General features: G+C 54.9%; 1 protein-coding gene across 2 annotated transcripts in view; it reads right to left on the minus strand.

Moving 5' to 3' along the window:
- Nucleotides 1-17835, minus strand: part of MMP15 (matrix metallopeptidase 15) — a 49124-nt gene that overhangs the window by 19201 nt on the left and 12088 nt on the right. Inside the window, exons 1-6 of one of the 2 annotated variants that reach the window (XM_063945848.1) lie at nucleotides 16863-16950; nucleotides 16642-16790; nucleotides 16276-16398; nucleotides 12911-13215; nucleotides 7286-7447; nucleotides 1814-2022 (exon numbers count right to left, since the gene is read on the minus strand). In XM_063945848.1, the coding sequence (XP_063801918.1) occupies nucleotides 1814-2022; nucleotides 7286-7447; nucleotides 12911-13215; nucleotides 16276-16398; nucleotides 16642-16745 (903 nt within the window). In that variant the 5' untranslated portion in view covers nucleotides 16746-16790; nucleotides 16863-16950. Of the gene's footprint in view, nucleotides 1-1813; nucleotides 2023-7285; nucleotides 7448-12910; nucleotides 13216-16275; nucleotides 16399-16641; nucleotides 16791-16862; nucleotides 16951-17835 lie in introns of those variants that run through there. The other variant, XM_063945847.1, reaches the window with a different exon arrangement.

A 17835-nucleotide genomic window follows, 5' to 3' on the forward strand; every position in this document is an offset into this window, starting at 1 on the left:
ACACACAGGCGTGTTATACTGAGGGGTACGTGTAGGGAGTGATGGGATCCTGGATACAGAGGCGTGTTATACTGAGGGGTACGTGTAGGGAGCGATGGGATCCTGGACACACAGGCGTGTTATACTGAGGGGTACGTGTAGGGAGTGATGGGATCCTGGATACAGAGGCGTGTTATACTGAGGGATACGTGTAGGTAGCGATGGGAACACGGACACAGAGGCGTGTTATACTGAGGGGTACGTGTAGGGAGTGATGGGATCCTGGATACAGAGGCGTGTTATACTGAGGGATACGTGTAGGGAGCGATGGGAACACGGACACAGAGGCGTGTTACACTGAGGGGTACGTGTAGGGAGTGATGGGATCCCGGATACAGAGGCGTGTTATACTGAGGGGAACATGTAGGGAGTGATGGGATCCTGGATACAGAGGCGTGTTACATTGAGGGGAAAGTGTAGGGAGCGGTGGGAACACGGACACAGAGGCGTGTTACACCGAGGGGAACGTGAAGAGGACGATGGAAACACGGACACAGAGGCGTGTTACACCGAGGGGAACGTGAAGAGGACGATGGAAACACGGACACAGACGCGTGTTACACTGAGGGGAACGTGTAGGGAGCGATGGGAACACGTACAGAGAGGCGTATTATGCTGCGGGGTACATGTAGGGAGCGATGGGATCCTGGATACAGAGGCGTGTTACACTGAGGGGAACGTGTAGGGAGCGATGGGATCCTGGACACAGAGGCGTGTTATACTGCGGGGTACATGTAGGGAGCGATGGGAACACGGACACAGAGGCGTGTTATACTGAGGGGAAAGTGTAGGGAGCGATGGGAACACGTACACAGAGGAGTGTTATACTGAGGGGAAAGTGTAAGGAGCGATGGGAACATGGACACAGAGGCGTGTTACACTGAGGGGAAAGTGTAGGGAGCAATGGGAACACGGACACAAAGGCGTGTTATACTGAGGGGAACATGTAGGGAGCGATGGGATCCTGGATACAGAGGCTTGTTATACTGAGGGGAAAGTGTAGGGAGCGATGGGAACACGGACACAGAAGCGTGTTATACTGAGGGAACATGTAGGGAGCGATGGTATCCTGGATACAGAGGCGTGTTATACTGAGGGGAACGTGTAGGGGGCGATGGGAACACGGACACAGAGGCGTGTTATACTGAAGGGAACATGTAGGGAGCGATGGGATCCTGGATACAGAGGCGTGTTATACTGAGGGGAACGTGTAGATGGCAATGGAAACACGGACACAGAGGCGTGTTGCACCGAGGGGAACGTGTAGAGGGCGATGGAAACACGTACACAGAGGCGTGTTACACTGAGGGAAACGTGTAGGGAGCGATGGAAACACGGACACAGAGGCGTGTTATACGGAGGGGGACGTGTAGGGAGCGATGGGAACACGGACACAGAGGCGTGTTACACTGAGGGGAACATGTAGGGAGCGATGGGAACACGGACACAGAGGCATGTTATACTGAGGGATACGTGTAGGGAGCAATGGAAACACGGACACAGAGGCGTGTTACACTGAGGGGAACATGTAGGGAGCGATGGGAACACGTACACAGAGGCGTGTTATACGGAGGGGGACGTGTAGGGAGCGATGGGAACACGGACACAGAGGCGTGTTATACTGAGGGGAAAGTGTAGGGAGCGATGGGAACACGGACACAGAGGCGTGTTATACTGAGGGGAAAGTGTAGGGAGCGATGGGAACACGGACACAGAGGCATGTTATACTGAGGGATACGTGTAGGGAGCGATGGGAACATGGACACAGACTGACCTTGAACACAAACATCTCTCCGCGCAGCATAGACACGGCATCGAAGTTTCCATCACAGATGTTTGGGCCATACTGCTCGGGGGTGCGTGGGGGGGCATTCCCAGGCCGCTCTGGTTTCCCTCTTGGTGGTGGCTTCGGGGGTCTCTTCTCAGGTGTGCCTGGTGTGGGAATTGGAGGTAGGGTGCTCAGTTCCTCATTGTCAGGACTCCCTGGAAGAACAAGCAACAGAATACTCAGTCTGAGCTGGGTGGAACGCGGGTTACATGTAATGGAAAGGATCACATTATGCATGGCATCCATGGTAACAGCCCACAGTAGCTTACCCACTAGGGATGGGACAATGGGCAGGGTGAGGATAGCGGAGGGGCCAGTAGGGACAATGAGTAGGATGATGACAGGGGAGGGGTCAGTAGGAACCATGAGTAGGATGAGGACAGGGGGGAGAGGGGGGGGGGGGGTCAGTAGGGATAATGAGTAGGATGAGGACGGGGAGGGGGGTCAGTAGGGACAATGAGTAGGAAAAGGACGGGGACGGGGGGGGGGGGGGGGTCAGTAGGGACAATGAGTAGGATGAGGACGGGGGGGGGGGGGGGGGTCAGTAGGGACAATGAGTAGGATGAGGAAGGGGGGGAGGGGGATCAGTAGGGCGGGGAGGGGGGTCAGTAGGGACAATGAGTAGGATGAGGACAGCGGGGGGGGGGGGGGGGGCGGGTCAGTAGGGACAATGAGTAGGATGAGGACGGGTGGTGCAGTTGGGACAATGAGTAGGATGAGGACGGGGAGGTTTAGTGGGGACAATGAGTAGGATGAGGACGGGGGGGGGGGGGGGGGGGGGGGGGGGGGGGTCAGTATGGACAATGAGTAGGATGAGGAAGGGGGGGAGGGGAGGGAGGTCAGTAGGGACATTGAGTAGGATGGGGGGGTCAGTAGGGACAATGAGTAGGATGAGGGGGTCAGTAGGGACAATGAGTAAGATGAGGACGGGGGGGGGGGGGGGGGGGGTCAGTATGGACAATTAGTAGGATGAGGAAGGGGGGGAGGGGAGGGAGGTCAGTAGGGACATTGAGTAGGATGGGGGGGTCAGTAGGGACAATGAGTAGGATGAGGGGGTCAGTAGGGACAATGAGTAAGATGAGGACAGCGTGGGGGGGTCAGTAGGGACAATGAGTAGGATGAGGACAGCGGGGGGGAGTCAGTAGGGACAATGAGTAGGATGAGGACGGGGGGGGGGGGGGTCTGTAGGGACAATGAGTAGGATGAGGAAGGAGGGGGGTCATTAGGGACAATGAGTAGGATGAGGACAGCGGGGGGGGGGGGGGGGTCAGTAGGGACCAGTGGCGGATACAGACAGGGGCGAAATGGGCGAACGCCCCCCCTACACATACTGCGGCGGGATAAAAGGGGCCGGTTCCGGTAACCGCGACGAGCAGGACCTTCGGCTGCGGCAGCACTAACACAGCCCGCAGCGCCCGCCACCGCTGAGAGTCTGACTGAGGGAGAGGCTAGTAAGTGCAGGAGCCGGAGCCCCGAAGCAAGCAGTGTTCTCACTGTCATCTCCACCGCGCCCGGCTCCCCAGTCCCCCGTACCAGCGGTAGCGTCTAATTTCCCTTCATGGAGAGGACCTTCCAGGTCCTGATCACGAAGGGAGCATAGACACAACCCTGTCTCAGCCGCTCCAGCTCCTCCTCCTCCTCAGTGATACGATGCCTCTGCGCAATGACAAACACTGTCATGCGCAGTAGGCAATGGGCATTTGTGTACGCCAAGGTTTTATTCAGGGGCAGGCTGGCGCCATTTTTCCAGCAGCAGAGGAGTGGGCACGGAGAGAGGAGCTAAAGCCTGTAATTGCCTCATTGTGTGTGTAGGTGAGCTGTCTAGATCTGTCACTTCCCTGTCACTCTGTCACTACCTATGTCCCTGCTATCTCATTCCATGTGGCATGATGTGAATTTTGGCTCATTCAGTGTGCTATATTGTGAATTTCGTCTCATTCAGTGTGCTATATTGTGAATTTCGTCTCATTCAGTGTGCTATATTGTGAATTTCGGCTCATACCCTGTGCTATATTGTGAATTTTGGCTCATTCAGTGTGCTACAATGTGAATTTCGGCTCATACCCTGTGCTATATTGTGAATTTTGGCTCATTCAGTGTTCTACAATGTGAATTTTGGCTCATTCAGTGTGCTACAATGTGAATTTCAGCTCATTCAGTGTGCTACAATGTGAATTTCAGCTCATTCAGTGCGCTACAATGTAAATTTCGGCTCATTCTGTGCGCTATAATGTGAATTTTGGCTCATTCAGTGTGCTATAATGTGAATTTCAGCTCATTCAGTGTGCTATATTGTGAATTTCGGCTCATTCAGTGTGCTACAATGTGAATTTCAGCTCATTCAGTGTGCTACAATGTGAATTTCGGCTCATTCTGTGTGCTATAATGTGAATTTCGGCTCATACTGTGTGCTATAATGTGAATTTCGGCTCATTCTGTGTGGTATAATGTGAATTTCGTCTCATTCTGTGTGCTATAATGTGAATTTCGGCTCATTCTGTGTGGTATAATGTGAATTTCGGCTCATACTGTGTGCAATAATGTGTACCATTGTTGTCTTATTACTTATGCCATCACAGGATCTATTAAAAGAAATGAGTATTTATATAAAGCATTTTTTTCCTGCTAAAGTAAATTTATTTCACTTTTTTTTCTCTGAAAGTGGACTGGTAGCCCAAATCTGGTCTGCATGATTGTGCATGTGTGATCTATGAATGTGCAGATGCATGCAGGAATGGCGATTCGCCAGTCTGTATCACCAGTGCGCATGGTTCTCTCCACTAACTGGCAATAATAGGACATTTTAGAAGCGAACGGGAGGGACATTTCACAGTGGGAGGAGCTATGATTAGGGGGAGGGGTCATCATGCTTAAACCGCCCCCCCTAAAAGTTAAGTCTAGATCCGCCACTGGTAGGGACAATGAGTAGGATGAGGGGGACAGTAGGGACAATGAGTAGGATGAGGACAGCGTGGGGGGGGGGTCAGTAGGGACAATGAGTAGGATGAGGACGGGGGGGGGGGGTCAGTAGGGACAATGAGTAGGATGAGGACGGGGGTGGTCAGTAGGGACACTGAGTAGGATGAGGACGGGGTGGGGCGTCAGTGTGGACAATGAGTAGGATGAGGACGGGGGGGGGGGGTCAGTAGGGACAATGAGTAGGATGAGGACAGCGGGTGGGGGGGGGGGGGTGTCAGTAGGGACAATGAGTAGGATGAGGACGGGGGGGGGGGGTTAGTAGGGGCAATGAGTAGGATGAGGACAGGGGGGGGTGGGGTCAGCAGGGACAATGAGTAGGATGAGGAAGGGGGGGAGGGGGATCAGTAGGGACAATGAGTAGGATGAGGACAGCGGGGGGGGGGGGGGTCAGTAGGGACAATGAGTAGGATGAGGACGGGGGGTGCAGTTGGGACAATGAGTAGGATGAGGGGGGGGGGTTAGTAGGGACAATGAGTAGGATGAGGACAGGGGAGGGGGGTCAGTAGGGACAATGAGTAGGATGCGGAAGGGGGGGAGGGTAGGGGGGTCGGTAGGAACAATGAGTAGGATGAGGACGGGGGGGGGGGGGGTCAGTAGGGACAATGAGTAGGATGATGACAGCGTGGGGGGGTCAGTAGGGACAATAAGTAGGATGAGGACAGCGGGGGGTCGGTAGGGACAATGAGTAGGATGAGGACGGGGGGGTCAGTAGGGACAATGAGTAGGATGAGGACAGGGGGTGCAGTTGGGACAATGAGTAGGATGAGGACGGGGGGGGGGGGGGGGTTAGCAGGGACAATGAGTAGGATGAGGACGGGGGGGGGGGGGGTCTGTAGGGACAATGAGTAGGATGAGGAAGGGGGGGGGTCAGTAGGGACAATGAGTAGGATGAGGACAGCGGGGGGGGGGGGGGTCAGTAGGGACAATGAGTAGGATGAGGGGGACAGTAGGGACAATGAGTAGGATGGGGACAGCGTGGGGGGTCAGTAGGGACAATGAGTAGGATGAGGACGGGGGGGTCAGTAGGGACAATGAGTAGGATGAGGACTGGGTGGGGGGTCAGTAGGGACAATGAGTAAAATGACGGGGGGGGGGGTGTCAGTAGGGGCAATGAGTAGGATGAGGACGGGGGGAGGGGGGGGGTCAGTAGGGACAATGAGTAGGATGAGGACGGGGGGGGGGGGGGGGGTTAGTAGGGGCAATGAGTAGGATGAGGACAGGGGGGGGGAGTCAGTAGGGACAATGAGTAGGATGAGGAAGGGGGGGAGGGGGATCAGTAGGGACAATGAGTAGGATGAGGACAGCGGGGGGGGGGGGGGGTCAGTAGGGACAATGAGTAGGATGAGGACAGGGGGTCAGTAGGGACAATGAGTAGGATGAGGACAGGGGGTGCGATTGGGACAATGAGTAGGATGAGGACGGGGGGGGGGTTAGTAGGGACAATGGGGGTCATTCCGAGTTGTTCGCTCGTTATTTTTTTGTCGCAACGGAGCGAATAGTCGCTAATGCGCATGCGCAATGTCCGCAGTGCGACTGCGCCAAGTAAATTTGCTATGCAGTTAGGAATTTTACTCACGGCATTACAAGGTTTTTTCTTCGTTCTGGTGATCGTAATGTGATTGACAGGAAGTGGGTGTTTCTGGGCGGAAACTGGCCGTTTTACGGGAGTGTGTGAAAAAAACGATACCGTTTCTGGGAAAAACGCGGGAGTGGCTGGAGAAACGGAGGAGTGTCTGGGCGAACGCTGGGTGTGTTTGTGACGTCAAACCAGGAACGACAAGCACTGAACTGATCGCAGATGCCGAGTAAGTCTGGAGCTACTCAGAAACTGCTAAGAAGTGTGTATTCGCAATTCTGCTAATCTTTCGTTCGCAATTTTAATATGCTAAGATTCACTCCCAGTAGGCGGCGGCTTAGCGTGTGCAAAGCTGCTAAAAGCAGCTTGCGAGCGAACAACTCGGAATGAGGGCCAATAAGTAGGATGAGGACAGGGGAGGGGGGTCAGTAGGGACAATGAGTAGGATGAGGAAGGGGGGTCAGTGGGGACAATGAGTAGGATGAGGACAGCGGGGGGGGGGGTCAGTAGGGACAATGTGTAGGATGAGGATGGGGGGGGGGTCAGTAGGGACAATGAGTAGGATGATGACAGCGTGGGGGGGGGTCAGTAGGGACAATGAGTAGGATGAGGACGGGGGGGGGGGTCAGTAGGGACAATGAGTAGGATGAGGACGGGGGGTCAGTAGGGTCAATGAGTAGGATGAGGACTGGGTGGGGGGTCAGTAGGGACAATGAGTAAAATGAGGACGGTAGGGGCAATGAGTAGGATGAGGACGGGGAGAGGGGGGGTCAGTAGGGACAATGAGTAGGGATGAGGATGAAGGTCAGCAGGGATGTGTAGCAGTGGAAGATATCAGTCGGACACAGTCATCATTGTCTCACCATACAGCTGCTGTATCCCGCGTCTATCATCCTCAGGTAGCTGGAAATTCTCGCTGTCCATCCACTGGTAGAAAGGAGCCATTATGGCGGTGGGATTATTTGAATGCTCCAGTCCGAGAGAATGTCCGAGTTCATGGACAGCGACCAGGAACAGGTGATTACCTGCGGTAAGAGAACAGTGGTTACGGGGAGGTAGAGCACACAGAGGAGGTGACGGGGAAGTAGAGCGCACAGAAGGGGGTTACGGAAAGGTAGAGCGCACAGAGGGGGTTACGGGGAAGGTAGAGCGCACAGAGGGGGATACGGGAAGGTAGAGCGCACAGATGGGGTTTCGGGGAAAGTAGAGCGCACAGAGGGGGTTACGAGAAGGTAGAGCGCACAGAGGGGGTTACCAGAAGGTAGAGCGCACAGAGGGGGTTACGGGGAGAAGAGCGCACAGAGGGGGTTACGGGAAGGTAGAGCGCACAGAGGGGGTTACGGGAAGGTAGAGCTCCCAGAGGGGGTTACGGGAAGGTTGAGCGCACACTGGGGGTTATGGGAAGGTAGAGTGCACAGAGGGGTATACGGGGAAGGTAGAGGACACTGAGGAGGATATGGGGAAGGTAGAGCGCACAGAGGGGGTTACGGGGAAGTAGAGCGCACAGAGGGGGTTACGGGAAGGTAGAGCGCACAGAGGGGGTTACGGGGAAGGTAGAGCGCACAGAGGGGGATACGGGAAGGTAGAGCGCACAGATGGGGTTTCGGGGAAAGTAGAGCGCACAGAGGGGGTTACGAGAAGGTAGAGCGCACAGAGGGGGTTACCAGAAGGTAGAGCGCACAGAGGGAGTTACGGGGAGAAGAGCGCACAGAGGGGGTTACGGGAAGGTAGAGCGCACAGAGGGGGTTACGGGAAGGTAGAGCTCCCAGAGGGGGTTACGGGAAGGTTGAGCGCACACTGGGGGTTATGGGAAGGTAGAGTGCACAGAGGGGTATACGGGGAAGGTAGAGGACACTGAGGAGGATATGGGGAAGGTAGAGCGCACAGAGGGGGTTACGGGGAAGTAGAGCGCACAGAGGGGGTTACGGGAAGGTAGAGCGCACAGAGGGGGATACGGGGAAGGTAGAGGACACTGAGGAGGATATGGGGAAGGTAGACCGCACAGAGGGGGATACGGGGAAGGTAGAGCGCACAGAGGGGGTTACGGGAAGGTAGAGTGCACAGAGGGGGTTACGGGAAGGTAGAGCGCACAGAGAGGGTTACGGGAAGGTAGAGCGCACAGAGGGGGTTACGGGAAGGTAGAGCGCACAGAGAGGGTTATGAGAAGGTAGAGCGCACAAAGGGGGTTACGGGGAAGGTAACGCGCAATAGGGGGTTACGGGAAGGTTGAGCGCACACTGGGGGTTATGGGAAGGTAGAGTGCACAGAGGGGGATACGGGGAAGGTAGAGGATACTGAGGAGGATATGGGGAAGGTAGAGCGCACAGAGGGGGTTACGGGAAGGTAGAGCGCACAGAGGGGGTTACGGGAAGGTAGAGCGCACAGAGAGGGTTGCGGGAAGGTAGAGCGCACAGAGAGGGTTACGGGGAAGTTAGAGCGCACAGAGAGAGTTACGAGAAGGTAGAGCACACAGAGGGGGTTACGGGACGGTAGAGCACACAGAGGGGGTTACGAGAAGGTAGAGCAAACAGAAAGGGTTACGGAAAGGTAGAGGACCCAGACGGGTTTACTGGAAGGTAGAGGACACAGAGGAGGTTATGGGGAAGGGAGAGCACACAGAGACGGGGATGGGAACGTAGAGCGCACAGAGGGGGTTACGGGAAGGTAGAGCACACAGAGGGGTTACGGGGAGGTAGAGCACACAGAGGAGGTGACGGGGAAGTAGAGCGCACAGAGGGGGTTTACGGAAAGGTAGAGCGCACAGACAGGGTTACAGAAAGGTAGAGCGCACAGAGGGGGTTACGGGGAAGGTAGAGCGCACAGAGGGGGTTACGAGAAGGTAGAGCGCACAGAGGGGGTTACGAGAAGGTAGAGCGCACAGAGGGGGTTACGAGAAGGTAGAGCGCACAGAGGGGGTTACGAGAAGGTAGAGCGCACAGAGGGAGTTACGGGGAGAAGAGCGCACAGAGGTGGTTACGGGAAGGTAAAGCACACAGAGGAGGTGACGGGGAAGTAGAGCGCACAGAGGGGAGTTACGGAAAGGTAGAGCGCACAGACGGGGTTACGGAAAGGTAGAGCGCACAGAGGGGGATACGGGAAGGTAGAGTGCACAGATGGGGTTACGGGGAAGGTAGAGCGCACAGAGGGGGTTACGAGAAGGTAGAGCGCACAGAGGGAGTTACGGGGAGAAGAGCGCACAGAGGGAGTTACGGGAAAGTAGAGCGCACAGAGAGGGTTTCGGGGAAGGTAGAGCGCACAGAGGGGGTTACGAGAAGGTAGAGCGCACAGAGGGGGTTACGAGAAGGTAGAGCGCACAGAGGGAGCTACGGGGAGAAGAGCATACAGAGGGGGTTACGGGAAGGTAGAGCGCACAGAGAGGGTTACGGGGAAGGTAGAGCGCACAAAGGGGGTTACGAGAAGGTAGAGGGCACAGAGGGGGTTACGAGAAGGTAGAGCGCACAGAGGGAGTTACGGGGAGAAGAGCGCACAGAGGGGGTTACGGGAAGGTAGAGTGCACAGAGAGGGTTACAGGAAGGTAGAGCGCACAGAGAGGGTTACGGGAAGTTAGAGCGCACAGAGAGGGTTATGAGAAGGTAGAGCGCACAGAGAGGGTTACGGGGAAGGTAACGCGCACATAGGGGGTTACGGGGAAGGTAACGCGCACATAGGGGGTTACGGGGAAGGTAGAGCGCACACTAGAGGATATGGGAAGGTAAAGTGCACAGAGGGGGATACGGGGAAGGTAGAGGACACTGAGGAGGATATAGGGAAGGTAGAGCGCATAGAGGGGGTTACGGGGAAGGTAGAGCGCACAAAGGGGGTTACGGGGAAGGTAGAGCGCACAGAGAGGGTTTCGGGGAAGGTAGAGCGCACAGAGGGGGTTACGAGAAGGTAGAGCGCACAGAGAGGGTTACGGGAAGGTAGAGCGCACAGAGAGGGTTACGGGAAATTAGAGCGCACAGAGAGGGTTATGAGAAGGTAGAGCGCACAGAGGGGGTTACGGGGAAGGTAACGCGCACATAGGGGGTTACGGGGAAGGTAACACGCACATAGGGGGTTACGGGGAAGGTGACACGCACATAGGGGGTTACGGGGAAGGTAGAGCGCACACTGGAGGTTATGGGAAGGTAGAGTGCACAGAGGGGGATACGGGGAAGGTAGAGGACACTGAGGAGGATATAGGGAAGGTAGAGCGCACAGAGGGGGTTACGGGGAAGGTAGAGCGCACAGAGGGGGTTACGGGGAAGGTAGAGCGCACAGAGGGGGTTACGGGAAGGTAGAGCGCACAGAGGGGGTTACGGGAAGGTAGAGCGCACAGAGGGGGTTGCGGGAAGGTAGAGCGCACAGAGGGGGTTACGGGAAGGTAGAGCGCACAGAGAGGGTTACGGGAAGGTAGAGCGCACAGATGTGGTTACAAGAAGGTAGAGCGCACAGAGGCTACGGGAAGGTAGAGCACACAGAGGGGGTTACAGGAAGGTAGAGCAAACAGAAAGGGTTACGGAAAGGTAGAGGACCCAGACGGGTTTATTGGAAGGTAGAGGACACAGAGGAGGTTATGGGGAAGGGAGAGCACACAGAGACGGATACGGGAAGGTAGAGCGCACAGAGGAGGTTACGGGAAGGTAGAGCACAAAGAGGAGGTGACGGGGAAGTAGAGTGCACAGAGGGGGGTTACGGAAAGGTAGAGTGCACAGAGGGGGTTACAGGAAGGTAGAGCAAACAGAAAGGGTTACGGAAAGGTAGAGGACCCAGACGGGTTTACTGGAAGGTAGAGGACACAGAGGAGGTTATGGGGAAGGGAGAGCACACAGAGACGGGTACGGGAAGGTAGAGCGCACAGAGGGGGTTACGGGAAGGTAGAGCACACAGAGGGGTTACGGGGAGGTAGAGCGCACAGAGAGGGTTACGGGAAGTTAGAGCGCACAGAGAGGGTTACGAGAAGGTAAAGCGCACAGATGTGGTTACGAGAAGGTAGAGCGCACAGAGGAGGCTACGGGAAGGTAGAGCACACAGAGGGGGTTACAGGAAGGTAGAGCAAACAGAAAGGGTTACGGAAAGGTAGAGGACCCAGACGGGTTTATTGGAAGGTAGAGGACACAGAGGAGGTTATGGGGAAGGGAGAGCACACAGAGACGGATACAGGAAGGTAGAGCGCACAGAGGAGGTTATGGGAAGGTAGAGCACACAGAGACGGATACGGGAAGGTAGAGCGCACAGAGGAGGTGACGGGGAAGTAGAGTGCACAGAGGGGGGTTACGGAAAGGTAGAGCGCACAGAGGGGGTTACAGGAAGGTAGAGCAAACAGAAAGGGTTACGGAAAGGTAGAGGACCCAGACGGGTTTACTGGAAGGTAGAGCGCACAGAGGAGGTTATGGGGAAGGGAGAGCACACAGAGACGGATCCGGGAAGGTAGAGCGCACAGAGGGGGTTACGGGAAGGTAGAGCACACAGAGGGGTTACAGGGAGGTAGAGCGCACAGAGAGGGTTACGGGGAAGGTAGAGCGCACAGAGGGGGTTACGGGAAGGTAGAGCACACAGAGGGGGTTACGGGAAGGTAGAGCACACAAAGGGGATTACGGGAAGGTAGAGCACACAGAGGGGTTACGGGGAGGTAGAGCGCACGGAGAGGGTTACGGGGAAGGTAGAGCGCATAGAGGGGGTTACGGGGAAGGTAGAGTGCACAGGGGGGGATACGGGGATGGTAGAGGACAAAGAGGGGGTTACGGGGAAGGTAGAGGACACTGAGGAGGATATGGGGAAGGTAGAGCGCACAGAGGGGTTACGGGAAGGTAGAGCGCACAGAGGGGTTACGGGAAGGTAGAGCGCACAGAGGGGGTTACGGGGAAGGTAGAGGACACTGAGGAGGATATGGGGAAGGTAGAGCGCACAGAGGGGTTACGGGAAGGTAGAGCGCACAGAGTGGGTTACGGGGAAGGTACAGCGCACAGAGGGGGGTTACGGTAAGGTAGAGCGCACAGAGGGGGGTTACGGTAAGGTAGAGCGCACAGAGGGGGGTATGGGGCAGTGGTGAGGGACATATAATAGTAATGGCAGGAGGTTTCATACGCTTCAGGGCGCAGAAGATGATATTCACAGCAGTAAGGGAGCAAGGTGGCCCAGTCTCGTGGCACTAGTAGCTTGTGGTAAGAGCCACCTCCCACATTATATATACACACATATACAGAAACCGTGTCTGATACAGAGGACGCGACAAGTGGCAGAACACAGCCCATGTGACCACCGCCATGATCGTGCGCCCGCAGTGTGAAAATAATAGGGAAACGTGTACTGACAAATGTCACCTTAATTACACAGTGGTCGCCACGGGGGAGAGAGATAAAGTGCCAGCCAATCAGCTCCTAGCTGCCATGTTACAGGCTGTGTTACGCGCTGTAGGGCCCATCTCGTCACTCTGAGAACGTTACCACTGCACCAGCACGGGTAGAGCAGTGAGCACAGCGCACAGTCCCGCACGTCACATGGCTTACCGGACAGATCCATGTTGTCCACAGTCCAAGGTTCTTCTAGGTCAAAGTGTGCGTCACCTCCCATCCCTGGCCCGGGGAAGTAAGCGTGCGCCAGGAAGCCTCCGGGCCCATCAAAAGGGGAGCTGTCGCCATGGAAACCAGAGGCGAAGAGGATGACAATGTCGGCAGAGGACTGGCGCTGTTGCAAAGACTCGTATGGCACTTCCTTGAAGGTCAGGGGAGTGGCAGCTGACCACACAGCAAAGGCTTTGCGTATGGAGTCCACAGAGTTGTACTCGCCCAGCTTGTCCGAGTGGTTCTGGATACTGCGAAGTGTAAATAGAAGGGGAGGTCAGTGAGAGCAACGCCCACCATGCGAGAACCCCATGTACGCACCGCCTCCCAGCACTGATAAAGGATGGCGTCTGATAACCCCATATACCCACTGCCTCCCTGCTCTGATAAAGGATGGCGTCTGAGAACCCCATGTACCTACCGCCTCCCAGCGCTGAAAAAGGATGCCGTCTGAGAACCCCGTGTACCCACCGCCTCCCAGCACTGATAAAGGATGGTGTCTATGTACACCATGTACCCACTGCCTCCCAGCACTGATAAAGGATGGCGTCTGATAACCCCGTGTACCTACCGCCTCCCAGCACTGATAAAGGATGGCATCTGATAACCCCATGTACCTACCGCCTCCCAGCACTGATAAAGGATGGCGTCTGATAACCCCATGTACCCACCGCCACCCAGCTCTGATAAAGGATGGCATCTGAGAACCCCATGTACCTACCGCCTCCCAGCACTGATAAAGGATGGCGTCTGATAACCCCGTGTACCCACCGCCACCCAGCTCTGATAAAGGATGGCATCTGAGAACCCCATGTACCTACCGCCTCCCAGCACTGATAAAGGATGGCGTCTGATAACCCCGTGTACCTACCGCCTCCCAGCACTGATAAAGGATGGCATCTGATAACCCCATGTACCTACCGCCTCCCAGCACTGATAAAGGATGGCGTCTGATAACCCCATGTACCCACCGCCACCCAGCACTGATAAAGGATGGCGTCTGAGAACCCCATGTACCTACCGCCTCCCAGCACTGATAAAGGATGGCGTCTGATAACCCCGTGTACCTACCGCCTCCCAGCACTGATAAAGGATGGCATCTGATAACCCCATGTACCTACCGCCTCCCAGCACTGATAAAGGATGGCGTCTGAGAACCCCATGTACCCACCGCCACCCAGCACTGATAAAGGATGGCATCTGATAACCCCATGTACCCACCGCCTCCCAGCACTGATAAAGGATGGCATCTGATAACCCCATGTACCTACCGCCTCCCAGCACTGATAAAGGATGGCGTCTGAGAACCCCATGTACCCACCGCCTCCCAGCACTGATAAAGGATGGCATCTGATAACCCCATGTACCTACCGCCTCCCAGCACTGATAAAGGATGGCGTCTGAGAACCCCATGTACCCACCGCCACCCAGCACTGATAAAGGATGGCATCTGATAACCCCATGTACCCACCGCCTCCCAGCACTGATAAAGGATGGCATCTGATAACCCCATGTACCTACCGCCTCCCAGCACTGATAAAGGATGGCGTCTGAGAACCCCATGTACCCACCGCCACCCAGCACTGATAAAGGATGGCATCTGATAACCCCATGTACCCACCGCCACCCAGCTCTGATAAAGGATGGCGTCTGTGTACCCCATGTACCCACTGCCTCCCAGCACTGATACTGGGACGGTCTCTGTAAGGCACCAGGCGTGGGGTGCCATTTCAGATACATAATAATGAAACCTTTTGGTGTAGTCTGTGAGATGGAAGATACATCTGTGTATTGTAATAATCGCACGCAGTGATGTATACATTGTAATTGTAACTTCCTGGAGAGGAGCAGAGGCTTCCCCCATTACTGACCTCCTGACCGAGGTTACAGGTGTCCCAGCACAGGCTCCAGTAACGGTACGGGTCAGAGGCTTCCCCCATTACTGACACCACTGACCCCCTCACCGAGGTTACAGGTGTCCCAGCACAGGCTCCAGTAACGGTACGGGTCAGAGGCTTCCCCCATTACTGATACCACTGACCCCCTCACCGAGGTTACAGGTGTCCCAGCACAGGCTCCAGTAACGGTACGGGTCAGAGGCTTCCCCCATTACTGATACCCACTGACCCCCTCACCGAGGTTACAGGTGTCCTAGCACAGGGTCCAGTAACGGTACGGGTCAGAGGCTTCCCCCATTACTGATACCCACTGACCCCCTCACCGAGGTTACAGGTGTCCCAGCACAGGGTCCGGTAACGGGACGGGGACCCACGTTCACTAATCAGAGTCTGTGGAAGGACTTCGGTCATCCCAAACTCTGGCACCTAAAGGGGCGCTCCAACATTTCTCTACCCAAACTGAGTGCTGAGCACTGTATGTACCAGATGTCACTCTGTGCCTCTGTGCCCAACCATGGTGGTGTCTGGATGCTATAGGACTTTATTGTCCGGCTTTGCCACGCTCCCAAAGAGGTCACATAGCTCCTCCCACTAGGTAACATGCCACGTCCTGGTACCACGTGAATAAATGCAGGGTACAGAGACAGAAACAATGGCTACAAAGCGACTAAGCGGGGCAGCTGGCGTGATGGAGAGACACCTGAATAACGGGTCCTACCACAGGCCTCACAATTAGTGGGGGAACTTGTCATAATCAAAAATAAATAAAAAATTCTGTTATTTCTCTTTTAAAGTCTCCGCTAATAAGCTATAATTACTGGGCTGTACGGATGGTGTAATGGTTAGCATTACTGCCTCACAGCACTGAGGTCATGGGTTCGATTCCCACCATGGCCCTAACTGTGTGGAGTTTGTATATCCTCCCCGTGATTGCGTGGGTTTCCTCCCACAATCCAAAAATAAACAGGTTAATTGGCTCCCAACAAAAATTAACCCTAGCGTGAATGTGTGTGCGTGTACATGTGATAGGGAATATAGAGTGTAAGCTCCACTGGGGCAGGGACTGATGTGAATGGTCAAATATTCCCTGTACAGCGGAATATGTGTGCGCTATATATATATATATAACTGGTAACAAATAAATAAATTACTGCATTGGGCTAATTGGGGTCAGGCGTACAATCGAAGCACGGAGCAATCAATAAAAAACGATCCCTATAGAGTGTAAGCCTGTGTGAAGGGCCCTCACACCTGTTACTGACCAGTCTCACCTTATTACTGCTTTGCTCCCAATTGTACAGAGCAACGGAATATGCTGGTGCTATGTAAGTAACCGTGTGCTTCCCTGTGACCTTATGGTGGCAAGGCATCCGCCGTCTCGTAGTATAAAGGCCGCGCACAGCCGCGGTATACCTGTACGTCAGCTGATGCTGGTTCCACTTGCGTCCTGTGTGAGCGTAACGTTTTCGCCGCATGCTTGATTTGCCTCTACTACCGAACTGGTCTGGGACGCCACAGCGCGGTTTCTGCATCCACCTGATAACGAGGGTACACGGTGAGGTTACACATATGCAGTTAGGGACATCAGGGCAACACATAGTGGGGCAATCGCTCATCACTGGGAGAATCGGAACCGGAATAACAGGTTCCTCCCTCATTTATTACAATAATGAGATGCGTCAGTGCCTCGAGAACACTGTGCCGTGTCGCCTCCTACTGGCTGTGTGGTGATACGCGCTTATGGGACCCCCCTTCTCCCCGTGCCCGGGTGCCACTTACTCTCTAGTGGTCTGGTCCAGTTCTCCAGTCACTGGAATGCCGTAGAACTGCTGCATTTCAGAAACAGCCGACGACAGGATCTGCGCGGAGCGTAAGGTGGACATCTGGCGGCTGGTCTGAGGCAGGTACCCGTACAGCCGCAGCCAGGCCTGGAACAGAGAGACAGGTCAGTATCCCACCAAAATCCAAAGACAGGCCGGAACGTTCCTGTCAGCCCTTACAGCTGGAGGCCTTGTACAGGAGCCCGGAGTGACCAACCCTGGCCACACAGCCTTCTGCCAACTCCAACACTGACCAGCCAGAGCGTACAGGTTATCCTGCAATGCAGAGACACTATGATGGTGCAATCAGCAGCTGATGAGAGTCTGTATGAACAAAAATAAGAATTTACTTACCGATAATTCTATTTCTCGGAGTCCGTAGTGGATGCTGGGGTTCCTGAAAGGACCATGGGGAATAGCGGCTCCGCAGGAGACAGGGCACAAAAAGTAAAGCTTTACGATCAGGTGGTGTGTACTGGCTCCTCCCCCTATGACCCTCCTCCAAGCCTCAGTTAGGATACTGTGCCCGGACGAGCGTACACAATAAGGAAGGATTTATGAATCCCGGGTAAGACTCATACCAGCCACACCAATCACACCGTACAACCTGTGATCTAAACCCAGTTAACAGTATGATAACAGAGGAGCCTCTGAAAGATGGCTCCCTACAACAATAACCCGAATTAGGTAACAATAACTATGTACAATTATTGCAGATAATCCGCACTTGGGATGGGCGCCCAGCATCCACTACGGACTCCGAGAAATAGAATTATCGGTAAGTAAATTCTTATTTTCTCTATCGTCCTAGTGGATGCTGGGGTTCCTGAAAGGACCATGGGGATTATACCAAAGCTCCCAAACGGGCGGGAGAGTGCGGATGACTCTGCAGCACCGAATGAGAGAACTCCAGGTCCTCCTTAGCCAGGGTATCAAATTTGTAGAATTTTACAAACGTGTTCTCCCCCGACCACGTAGCCGCTCGGCAGAGTTGTAATGCCGAGACCCCTCGGGCAGCCGCCCAAGAAGAACCCACCTTCCTTGTGGAGTGGGCTTTTACCGATTTTGGCTGTGGCAGGCCTGCCACAGAATGTGCAAGCTGAATCGTACTACAAATCCAGCGAGCAATAGTCTGCTTAGACGCAGGAGCGCC

The sequence above is a fragment of the Pseudophryne corroboree genome, chromosome 11 (genome assembly GCF_028390025.1).
Source record: "Pseudophryne corroboree isolate aPseCor3 chromosome 11, aPseCor3.hap2, whole genome shotgun sequence".
Lineage (NCBI taxonomy): Eukaryota > Metazoa > Chordata > Amphibia > Anura > Myobatrachidae > Pseudophryne > Pseudophryne corroboree.